Here is a 12,264-nt window from a genome sequence, read left to right on the forward strand (position 1 = left end):
TACCTCTTACTCAAGGTAAATCATTATATAAACGCCTATCATTTTTGGAGGGATTTAGGGAAATTTTTAAAAAAGATTATTTCTCTTTCCTTAAGCTGTAGAATGGGTGCATATTTTTCTCTTGGTTCTAAGTTATATTTTTATATAAATGAACTTGAAAGTCAGGGCAGAGCTGTTTAAGACCAGATTATTTTCTAGTAGTCCAGTTCTACCTAAGCAATTGGAAATGTGTAGGTTTGAGTTGGTATACTTGAAATTTGACAGTTCACCTAGTTACTACTAAACTTTTTTGGAGGAAGGGGAATTTGGGGAGGCTTACAGTATGTTTACCTGCAATGCTTGCTTTTATCAGTTCTGACACCACATGTCAAGATTTCTTTTAACTATCAAGGGAGGAAAAAATCATTCCTTCCTATACTGTTTTGTACTGCTGTTAACTTGGGACTTTTTCTATTTCAGGTTGTATGTAAATTGGAGGTTTATGAGAGGAATCGAAGCTCAGTTTCTCGCACTTCAAAAAGGATTTAATGAGCTCATCCCCCAACACTTACTAAAGCCTTTTGACCAGAAGGAGCTTGAGGTATGCGCATTATCTCTAGTCAGAATGGTAGGCCAAGTCATGGCATTAAAGAGCCTATAGGACTGAATTGGGGGTTCATTATCTTCTTTGTTTTGATTGAATCAAATCAGTATAACACCTATGCTGCTTTGGGGCCTTCTTTTGAAATTGGTGACAGTGATGTCATACACCCCGCTACAAAACTCCAAAGGTGGGTGAAGGTGGTTAGAGCTGTAATAACAAGATCAGCCATGAATGAAGACAGTGAATTTAGGTCAACAATCTATCCAAATGATTTTAAGGTATTCATTTCTTTTAATTATAGTGACCTCTAGCATTGAAGAATCTTAAGACCTTTTCTCTTTATGGGCTTAAAATTGCCCTCATAGTCAAGAAAGTATCTTCTCCCTAACCAAACTTTTCCACTGCACTTTAAACTATATAATGTAGAAATGAAGAAGTGACCAGAGTTCTCCTTTATAGCAACAATATTTGTAATATATTATATAATGTATTTATTAATCAATATTAATTATTATATTAATCTAATAGATTTTTGTTATAATATTAACAATTGTGTGTTAATCTGATTAATAATATATAATAATTATAGTGGTAGTAGTAATATAATAAGTTACTCTTTAGCTTTTTCTGCTTCAAGGAGGGATTATGTGGCATCTCATGCATAGCTGTGGTGAAAAATACGGGAGCAAACTTTCTAGATGTGCTAAGGAAAAAAATTTAATTTCCTTGAACCCCACCTCATTCTTTCAACAGCTTCTTCTTCCAATATCCCAACTATAGTACATTATGTAGGCACACTTGCTATTTCAGTATAATTGCTACATAATCACACTTCATTTTCTTTCTTGTGTATGTGTTATTTCCCACTGAGTCTTCATGTTCCAGTGCAGTGTAAAAGCACAAGGACGTTACTTCTTGATGAAAATGTCTGGTATCTAATGGGTATGGATCATGGACAGAGGCCAGCTATAGAGAAGGGAGAAACTTCTCTATAGGAAGAAGGAAGACAGCAGTTAGCAGATGGACTTCTCCTCTATCACCTGCAAAAAATGTTTCCTTCTCCTATTGCCAGTAGACATTCTTAAGTATGTCCTGCTATCTGGCACTGCCCAGGTTCCTCTGACAACTTGGTAGCATTTGGAATGATAATGTTTGTTTATTGTTCCACTTTACCCCTTATTCATTGTCACCTCAAAGAGAATTGAGGCCCCAGAAGCTGCAGCTCCCACCTTATGCCCTTTTCAGAGAAACATTCTGTGTGATCATTGGATTAAAATACAGAATATGTGCAAACATGTCTATCTTTGGTTCCTCACAGGGAATAGTGTGGCATTCACAAGCCTTTGCTAATTAATAATAATGAGTATACTTGCCAATTCATGTGTATACTATGAATTTTGCTGATTTGTAGTAATAATAATTTCTGTAGAGAAAGCTTTAAGGTTTGCAAGTCAGTGACTTGTTCCTTTTCCCCATTTATGATAGAATTTCCATGTCTTCTCCATTTTCCCTTTCTTCTACCATCATGCTTCCCTGAAGTCCACCTGTGTTTGTCTTTTCACTCCTTATCCTCTCTTGTGCCGAGCTCCTCCTCTTCTCCTTAGGCATTCTGACCATTTCCACCTTGATGTTCCATAGGCATCTCAAACTCACTCTGTTCTCCTTTGCCCAGTGCCTTTGTTAGCTTTACAGTGATCTCAGATCTGCTGCTGAGAGGGCAGCTGTGCTCATCCTTATACTATACTGGGCCCAGAGCTTATTTCCATTTTACCAGGATTAACCTTTGGAAAACAGATGGATTGTGGTGATATGTGGTAGACACAGTATTAATTTGTAGCCTATTTCCTCTTAAATAAATTCAGTCCGTATTTATTTGAATATGATGATTTGCTTTCAGTTGCACATTCTTAAATTTTCCTTCTTTTATAAGCGTGACTGACTTCAACAAACATGAGTATTTTCATATGCTTCTTAGGATAGGAAGGGAATTGTACATGAAACAATGAATCTAATAAATATAGCATTTTAAAGTATGTAGTATATGTAATACAGTAGTATTAATCCCTGTTTCTGTCCCTTTTTGAACTCCTTTTTTCTCTGTTTTGAAAATGTCCATCCCTGTGTCCTTCCTCCCTCCCTCCTTTCCTTTCTCCCTTCCGCTTTCCCTTTCTCCCTCCTTTCCTTCCTTGTCCTGTGACAAGGAGTCACAATCAGTGTGTATACACACACACACACACACACTCTCACTCACTCACTCTCACTCTCTCTCTCTCACACTCTTCTCCACCAGAAATAAAAACCCTCTCTTGTAACAAATAAGTGTAGTCAAGGGGAGCTAGGTGGCATAGAGGATGGAATGCCAGGCCTAAACTCAGGGAGCCCTGAGTTCAAATCCAACCTCACACTTACTACCTGTATGACCCTGAACAAGTCATTTCACCCTGTTTGCCTCAGTTTCCTCATCTCTAAAATAAGCTGGAGAAAGAAATGCCAAGAAAACCCCAAATGGGGTCATAAAGAGTTAGACATGGCTGAAAACATCTAAACAACAATATGGTCAGGCAAAACAAATTCTTATATTGCTCATGCCTGAAAATATACATCGCATTGTGTACATACAGTGCCTCACCTTTCCTGTTTTGTCATCAGTCTTCTGGAATCACGACTGGTCATTGTACATTTACAAAGTCTTTGTGTTGTGCAGAGCCCTGGGGTTGATGCACAGTATAATTCAGACACAGTTGCCATCTCACAGGGCTTATAGTCCCTATACAGATAATTGTAATACATTAGAAAGGCATGGGACAAAATGATGTGATGTGAGGTGTGGAGAGGAACTAACATCAGTGAGAGTCAGGGGATGCTTAACGGAGAAAGTGGCATTTGGGAGCAAAGTTCTTGACTGAAGTATTTCATTTTGGGGTAAAGTTCAGTTCTTTGGGTATCTCTTAGCTGCAACACATCATTTTACATTTGCTGTTTGAAGTAATTCTCTTTTAACACCTTCACAGCTCATAATAGGAGGCCTGGATAAAATAGACCTGAATGATTGGAAGTCAAATACCCGTCTCAAGCACTGCATGGCCGATAGCAATATTGTAAAGTGGTTCTGGCAAGCAGTAGAAACGTTTGATGAAGAAAGGAGAGCCAGGTTGTTGCAGTTTGTAACTGGTTCAACACGAGTTCCTCTCCAAGGCTTCAAGGCTTTGCAAGGTGACTGATGTGTGGGCTGGGGTCAGATGAGTCATATATATCAATTTAGTTCATTTTTCTTTAAGTCAGTTACATGAAGGCCTGGGATCTGTATTTATTTTATGAACTGTCTTTTTTTCACCTTAATATATGTTTTGCTATTAATAAGTGGCTAGTACTACTGAATATTCTAGACCAGGGGTAGGGAACCTGCGGCCTTGAGGCCACATTCGACCCTCTAGGTCAGGTGTGGCCCTTTGATTGAATCCAAACTTCACAGAACAAATCTCCTTAATAAAAGGATTTGTTCTGTAAAACTTGGACTCAGTCAAAAGGCCACACCCAAGAACCTAGAAGGCCACATGTGGCCTCAAGGCCGCAGGTTCCCCACCCCTGTATCTAGACTGACAGTCAACCACTATCTAGTAAGTGCCCAGTATGTGCCCTGAACTCTGCTGTCATATCTGGATTGTGACCAAATGGAGGAATATTCCCATTAAATAAAGAAGCAAAACTATTCCTGGTGATAGAACTACTAAGTCATGTGGCCAGTGAAAGTTCCAGAGGTCTCCTAGTCTATCCTCTTGGTTTCCAGATAGATTCCTGTGGTATTGGAGGCAGAAGGGACCTTGGAGATCTTTTAGTCCAACATTTTTGCACATGAGGCAACTGAGATGTTATAATTCAAGGTTGTTTCACAGCAATGGGAACTTGTGCCTACTGCCTCCTAGTGTAGTGTCCTGTTATTGTACCACTTGGCACCTGATTATCGTGTTTTCAGAGATCTTAAGGGAGGAAGATTCAATATTATTTTATGATCAAGTTGTTGCTCAGTAATTCGTTGTCTGAGGGATCAAAACCCTTTCTTACTGGCTTAATGGACTTGTTTTTTCAGCTTATATGAGCTTTAAGGTCAGTGGTATCTCTTCATGTGTGATTGAGTTAAACAGAAAAAGTTTCAAAATTATAAGAAAGGCGCTTTTGAAATACATTTTTTTTTAATGCTTTAAGGTACAGGTGGAAATGTCAATAGTAGTAAGGTATATAAAAGGAGGGGAAATTAATGAATAAACTAGCATATAACTTTTACTTTATCAGTAGTCATAACAACATGTATTACCTACACTAGTTATTGATGTATTATTACCTGCCTTCACACTAGTATAGCACAGAGCCTTATCTTAGGCAACTGATAAAATCTTTTCAAAGAGCAAATCATTCATCTTAGCTAAGCTCAGGTATTGACTTAGCATACCTAACCTCCTATACTACAGCTTCTTTGTAGAGGACTCCCAAGTCTGTGTATCCCAACTTCATTTCTTTCTTGAACTCCAGTCCTGTATTTCCAACTGTCTGGTAAATATCTCTTTCTGAATGTCCCATAAGCATTTAACATAACCAAAATGGAATTCCCCCCCCCAAACTTCCCTGTTTTTGTTGACGACACTACCATCCTTCTAGTCCATGGGTGCTTTCAGTTAGAGAGTCATCCTTGACCTTTCTCTCTTCCTCAGTCCCCATATCTAGACAATGGCATATATGTGCTAGGAGCCAGAGAAAGACACGACCAGCTTCCTAGATGATTTGATTGCAGTTGATTGTGGCAAAGAAGACAGACTTAACCTCAGTTATCTTGTGTATTCATACTTTTTTCTAAAGAGAAATTCTTTTCCCATGGTAACAGTTCTGTTATGCCACCCTCACACACTAACAAACCAGGCCATGTTAAATCTGCCAAAATCAAAGGTAATGTTTATCAACTTGAGGAAGAACACGTCAAGAAATCAAAACTGCTTGATCCAAGTATAAAGTAGTTAAGTGGACAAAACTTAGTTCTTTGAACAAAGCCAGCACATACAGAAATGGACAGGAAATTTTCTAGAGACCTGATTTCTGTAACCTTCAATGCATCAGTGGCCTCCAGATGACCAGCAAAATGGTCCCCCAGGGACACTTTGGAACACATGCTGACCAGTAGAGAAAGGGGGGAAATGAATCAAGCATTCTCCTCTTTCAAAGAACAGTAATGTGTTGTAGCTTTTACCAAGGATGGGCAAAAATAATTCTTTAGGAGGAAAACAGAATTTTTCAATTACACCATTGGCCATTTCTGAACACTTTGATAGCATGCCTGTAATCATAGTCCCACATCCCCTGCTACGGAGTTCCCAAAAGGCACTGACAGTTTGGCACAGTAGAAGGAGCACCAGACTGGGAATCATTAGGCCTGAGTTGTATTCTCTCTAGCTGTATGACCTTGGGTAGGGGATTTACCCTCTCTGGAACTTAGATTTCTCCTATGTAAAATGAAAGTGATGGACTAAATGATCAGTAAGGTTCCTTCCATCCCTCAAAATTCATTGGATCTGTGGTTTCAAAGCCCATTCTTATAACAGGAGCTTTAATGTTCCTGAAAAATCGATATAATTTGCTTCACACTGAGCTCTACAGTCATAAAAGCTGGTTGGGAAGGGAATAGTCACAGGTTTTTCTCAACTTAGTTGTTTTCTTGTCCTTTTGTTTCTCAAAATTTTATTTTAAAAAAGGGGGTAGGGAGAGTACTTTTTGAAGGAAATCAGAACTTTGGTATTCGTTGAGATTTTGGTCTTTGGGAGTACTTCAAGTTTCAGTCTGAACTTCTGAGTAGGTAACTCAATTGGCTCACCCCTCACATGATGACTTTCTAAAGTTATCACTTGGTAACTATCCCGAGTGTTTGTTTCAAGTCTAAAGTAACCTGATAACCATGTTAATGTATGAACTTTACATCACTCTGTTTGAGAGAACACACACACACACACACACACGCACGCACGCTCGCACGCGCTCTCTGGCCTTAAGGGCCAAGGCCCTTAACAGCTGCGGGGTTGAGAAATGCCATAAATTTGTCTCTGAAGTGCATTAACTAGAATGTCGGTTTGTAAGGTTCTACAGGCGCTGCAGGACCCAGGCTATTTACCATCCACTTGATAGATGCAAATACAGACAACCTTCCTAAGGCCCATACCTGGTAAGAGCAAAGATGTGCATGTGAGGGAAATGGATTTGTAGGGTCTTAAGTATGTTCTGGAAATTAGTAAGCATTCACTCTAATTAAAGAATAGTAGAGTGAAAATACCATTTCCTTTCCGGTAGTACTTGGTGTTTTATTGACATGTCTCTTATCTTCATAACCAACTATGTCTTCTTTGAAAATGGGAATATGAAATGAAAACGACATATTTTATGTGTATATCAGAATTAGAGAATAAGGCAATGTGTCCACTATTGTGGCAAAGCAATATGTCCACTATACAAAGGTTTTTCAAAAATTAAGCTTATGCAGTATTTCTAAGACACTGATTTTATTACAGGGCAAATAATTATTAAAAATATTTAATCAGTACCTGTTTGTAATTTTCCTACATTCCTTACAGATTCGGTTGTTTGTCTCAAAATGAGACAAACTCTATAATATGAACCAGACTTTCACTTGGCTTAGCATCCTTGGTGCTCTCTCTTCTCAAAACTTTGCCTACCATTTTGATAGGTTTTGTTGATTTAAAAAATATATATATCCATAAACCTTACATTGGCAGTGACTTTCTGCAAAGGGAACATTTTGTTTTCATTCAAAAATTAGATCACAGCAAAACTTTGTTAGAAGACCCTCATTTATAAGAGAATGACCATCTTCAGCCAAAGTACCGGTTGTCCACTTTGCTATGATGCCTCTTACACTGAGCAAAATACTATGTTACCAGCAAAATTATGATATTATTCAGTTTTCAGTGAACTATGTAAATTTGCTTTTTGAAACAACCATTATAACAGGTTTTATTTAGTACTTTAGTGTTTAAAATAAAATGGGCTCACAGACATCCAAAAATACTCGTTAACTGAGACCCATAGTGCCACTTAGCTTACCTTTTTCTTGATAGGAACCTGTTGATATTTCTGTTGACCTTTAAATAAAATATCATGTATCATCTAGGTCACAATTTCTTATATCCTAGTAAGTGTTTTCTTCTAAAGTGAAAATGGGAGCAAATATCCCCATGGACCATCTAGTCAGTCATTTAATCTTCTCACTCAAAGATTTGTGTTGTTGTGTGTTTTTTTTTTCCTTCCCTCACACAATTTAATTTCTACTTTGGCGGTAAATTTCTCCTCCTTTGTCTTTATGAACCTACTCCCAGGTTTCTAGAGAAGTAGAGTCATGTGGCAGATTTAATGGTGACTTTTGCCAGTCAAACCTGGGATAAGAGTATGAACAGTGTCCTAAGTTTTGTTGTTTTTAAAACTATTACAAAAGAAAACACAAGGTTGGAAGGTTTGTCATAACAGTGTCACTGATTATAGTTCGACTTTTTCCATTTTGAAGGCCTTGAATTTTTTTTAAATTTTATTTTATTATTATTTTTTGCTGTGTGTTAGTCAGAAAATCCTCACGCTAGAAACAATCTACCTTCTTTGGAAGTTGAGGAACACACCTTGACTTCTTTCCTCTCCTCTTGGAGAGACATGATTATTATTCCTTGTTTCACTCTCACAGCTAGTTGGGTGGTGAGAAGGGGCCTTTCTGTTCTTTTAAACATATCCTCAAGACCTAGCATCTAACCGTGCTAATCTAGCATCTAACCATGCTAATCCATTGTCCTTCTGTCTGGTTGGCTTAGCTTTAATCGGATTGACATTCCGCCTTATGAGTCTTATGAGAAGCTTTACGAGAAGCTGCTGACGGCTGTGGAAGAGACATGTGGGTTTGCAGTGGAGTGAAGAGGAGACCAAAGGAAGTGGATATGAGCTCATGGACCCCTGATGAACAGCTTAGAAGCTTTCTGTGAGCCTCCTGCTAGGCTGGCTGAGGCATTGGAACACTAGACAGCCCTGGGGAAAGGGTTGTCTTCCCTCCTTTTTTGGGGGGAGGGACTTTTGTCGGTGGCTCCTACCCATATTTTCCTCCTTTATTACGATATCCTCTCCCCCCCCCTTCCATCACCCATCCAATAAAATACAGCCAAGTTCAACATTTGGCTTTGGTTACACAGGATATTCTGCTAGACATGTAACACATATTGTGATAGGGTCAGTGACCTGTGGTCTTTTATAGGAGCATCAACCTACAGTTAGGTAATGGAGCTTGGTTTAACTGAGGACTTGCAGCTGGTAGACGTAATCAGCTGTTCTGTCTCAAAGCCCCCTTGAGGTCCCCTTTGAGTTCAGTAGCTGCAGGATACCTTACCAGAGCTGAAATTCCAAATTGCACACCGTAGCAGGTCGTTATGAAGGGATAACCAATTAATTTCTAACAGAAAATAAAACTGCGTAGTGTATGCCTATTGAATGGCAGAAACAGCTGAAACTCTGCCATAGCCAGAAGCTCTAGGTAAGAAGGGTGGTTCATCTTGGGAAGGACAAAGGAATCCAGGCAGCTTTTTCTGAAGGCTCGGAGGAGTTCTTTTGGGGGGTACTTATTAAAACCTTTTTGCACATGGGAACAATTTTTTTTTCTTCTGAAGAGGGCCTTGTCCCTTCTGTCTGTCCAGTTTCAAATGTTTTTCCAGTAAAAACACCACCTAGTGGAGCCTGTATGAGGAACAGACCATGTATCCAACCTAATCAATTATCCAGTCAATCCCCAACCTGTGATTTCCATGCCACCATTTTACCTGATAGAGCAACCATTGTATGACTTGAAATTGTAAGGTTTTTTGTTTGTTTGTTTGTTTGTTTGTTTTGAGGAAATTGCTAAAAGCTAAACTATGGAACAAACTTCTGTTCTTAAAAGTCATTGGCCTTTTGAAAGGCAGCTTGGAAAGGAGTGGGAAAAGGAGATAACCACAGTGACTAAGTCTGTCAAATTTGACTTAAAAATTATAGCAAAGATTTAAAGCTGTCATCAACAGAGGTGAGATGATTTCACAGTGCTGCATCTGTCTGTTCCCCCAGTGTCTTAAGCTAACATTAAAGGTTGGTACTCAGTTCACTTGCCAAGATGGCTTCCCAATAAAAGGAAGACCAATGCAAGTTCAGGCTGTAAGTCACTTAACAGTTTTTCAAATTTGCACAAAAGATCAGGCAGTATTTTAACAAAAATGGCATGGTTTCAGAAAGCTAAAATTTCAGTTAAAAACAACAGATTTGATTGTATAGGGTATTTTAATTTGATTTTATTTTTGGCAAGTCCAGGATAATTCATTAGCAAGACGTTTAGCAGCTGTTCAGTATATGGGTTAAAGCCTTGTGATTTAGCTGAAAGTCTGAGATGAATTGGAAAACACCTTCCGGAATATTCTACTTTGTCTTTTTTTTTCCTTTAAAAATAAAAAGGCATTGACATTGCCAATAACTTTAAACTGCAACAGAACAGTTCATAAACTGTGATAAGCAGCTACCTACTCTTTCAAATCCTGATATATTTTTTCTGTTGTCTTTCTGAGCATATTATGAGTTATTGTAGGGAGTGCAAGGAACTCAGTGGTATGAAAGCATACTGGCTTTTGCAAATCTACTTTGCACAATTTGATGAGGATTTCTGCAACAGGATTTGGACAGTCACTCCCTTCAAACGGGTTCTAGGACCTTAGCGGCACTTTTGGACCGTTGAGATTGTTCAGAAACAGGAAGGATATTGCTTCAAACTGCTGTAATAGGAAGATTTGATAAATTGTTCCAAATTTCTGGCCTTTGGAATTCTCTTAGGTACTTGAATTCTAAAAGTCTTGGTTTACGGTCCCATTAAGCATTACTTCTTCTGGTTGCTTCCTGGGAGTTCTGCCCAAATAATCGCATGGAAGTTTTTGCTATGATTCTCCTCTTTTGAGAACTAAAGAGGAAAAGACTTTGTCCAGGAATTTGTGGCAACCTCAAAAATTATATAGGATACATCTTTCATATTTCCTAACCATTATTCAGAGTCTGTATCAGTCCAAAAACTAAAGGCAGATGTTTTGAAAGGCTTTTAAACATGTTGTTTGATTTGACAGCCTTTAAAACTACCTCCTCTGTGTCAGCAACAATGAGGAGAGAGAACCACCCTCTTAAAATTCTGTAACCAGTCTAATGTCTTTAAAAGAATGTCCAGTGAGGCCAGAGTGATCAGCATCTGGTATTCCTTTTACTTATGAGGCTGATCAGAAAGCTTCCTAAATATGTGTGGAAGGGTATTCTCTCTTTCTTCTGTTTCTGCATCAGGCTACTGACTATACAGTCAGATTTGCCAGCCCCAGCCTTGGGAGACTTGTGTCCAAGGTTGTTGGAGTGTCACAGTTGTCATGTTGCCTGAAATGAGCAGAATTTTTCAAAGCTCCAGTTGTTTCCTTCCCAAACAGTCCTGTCATCACAAACAGCATTGCACTCCAAGAACCTTGAACATGTAAAATGGTTCAGTCCTTGCTGATGCTTCCCAAAGAATGAAATGTGGCAAGTAAACTGTAAGCGCTCCTTATGTCTTTCCCATGGATCCACTTACAAGAGGGAGGGGGGCACTTGTGAAATCATCTTAAAGCATGGTCTCATTCGCCTTTCTCCTCTGTGATGCAGGACAAACTCCCCCCACTCCCTCACCTCGATGCCCTCTTGCTCCGGGGTACAACCTTCCAGGCTTGCCTTCACAAACTGTCATCAGCCTACACTATACACTCAGGGATGTAGGAAAACCACCATTCTGCTTGTGTTTGAAACAGGGAAGAGGAGAGGAGGCTGACTCTTCATGTTTGGGTTGAAAGTGAACCAAGACCCATTGATTTCTGAAAAGCAGAAATTGTCAGTTCTGATGGTGAAAGTGTAAGCTTGCTTATTTAGCAGTATAGTCTAAATTCAGGTTGAGGTGGTCATGAAATCCATGAGATTTCAAGTAAAGTCCTTTCTGTAGAGAAACTACCATCACCCTCACCTTCTGGAGCCAGTGCCCAAGTCCTTGCTGCTCCACACAGCCTCCCGGAGACACAGTATACATTTTTTTAATTTGTTTATTTTTGTTCCTCAACCACTTTATAATGTATTTTTTTAATTTATTTTGTAATGTCTTGTTTTTAAGTATTGCTGCTATCCTTGTTATTCTTCCCACTGTTTTTATTGCTGATTTATTTTGTGAAAGTTGTACACTAATGTTTCGTTTTATGTCTAAATCAAAAGTATTTAAAGAAATACTAGTTCTATTTAATGTGGTTATGGAACCAGCTGGAAATAAACAGTGATTGTATAGTAGGCTGGACCCAGGAGGTCATGTTCATTTTTGTTACATATGCAATAAACTCACAACTTTACATTTTTTGGCATCTGTTGTTTTTGGCATGTAAATTAAAAACCTGTTTCTTTAAACACTAGCAGGGAAGAAAGCTAGTCAGTACCAAAGAGGGAATGATGTGGTACAGTGGAAGACAAATCACTGGACTGGGTGGCAAGAGAGCTGCATTCTGGGCTCAGCTCTGTCTCTAACTAGTTATGCATCCTTGGTAAGTCACTTAATTTAACTGGCCCTCAGTTTCCTATCAGTAAAAGGAGAG

General features: G+C 38.8%; 1 protein-coding gene across 2 annotated transcripts in view; it reads left to right on the plus strand.

Annotated features, from left to right (window-relative positions):
- SMURF1 (SMAD specific E3 ubiquitin protein ligase 1) overlaps positions 1–12,029 on the plus strand; it is a 104,202-nt gene extending 92,173 nt beyond the window's left edge. Inside the window, exons 15-18 of one of the 2 annotated variants that reach the window (XM_027874755.1) lie at positions 460–580; positions 3,595–3,796; positions 6,701–6,785; positions 8,434–12,029. In XM_027874755.1, coding sequence (XP_027730556.1) covers positions 460–580; positions 3,595–3,796; positions 6,701–6,785; positions 8,434–8,533 — 508 coding nt within the window. In that variant the 3' untranslated portion in view covers positions 8,534–12,029. The remainder of the gene's footprint in view (positions 1–459; positions 581–3,594; positions 3,797–6,700; positions 6,786–8,433) is intronic. The other variant, XM_027874757.1, reaches the window with a different exon arrangement.
- The last annotated feature ends 235 nt before the right edge of the window (positions 12,030–12,264 follow it).

The sequence above is a fragment of the Vombatus ursinus genome, unplaced genomic scaffold, assembly GCF_900497805.2.
Source record: "Vombatus ursinus unplaced genomic scaffold, bare-nosed wombat genome assembly UNPS02014807.1, whole genome shotgun sequence".
Lineage (NCBI taxonomy): Eukaryota > Metazoa > Chordata > Mammalia > Diprotodontia > Vombatidae > Vombatus > Vombatus ursinus.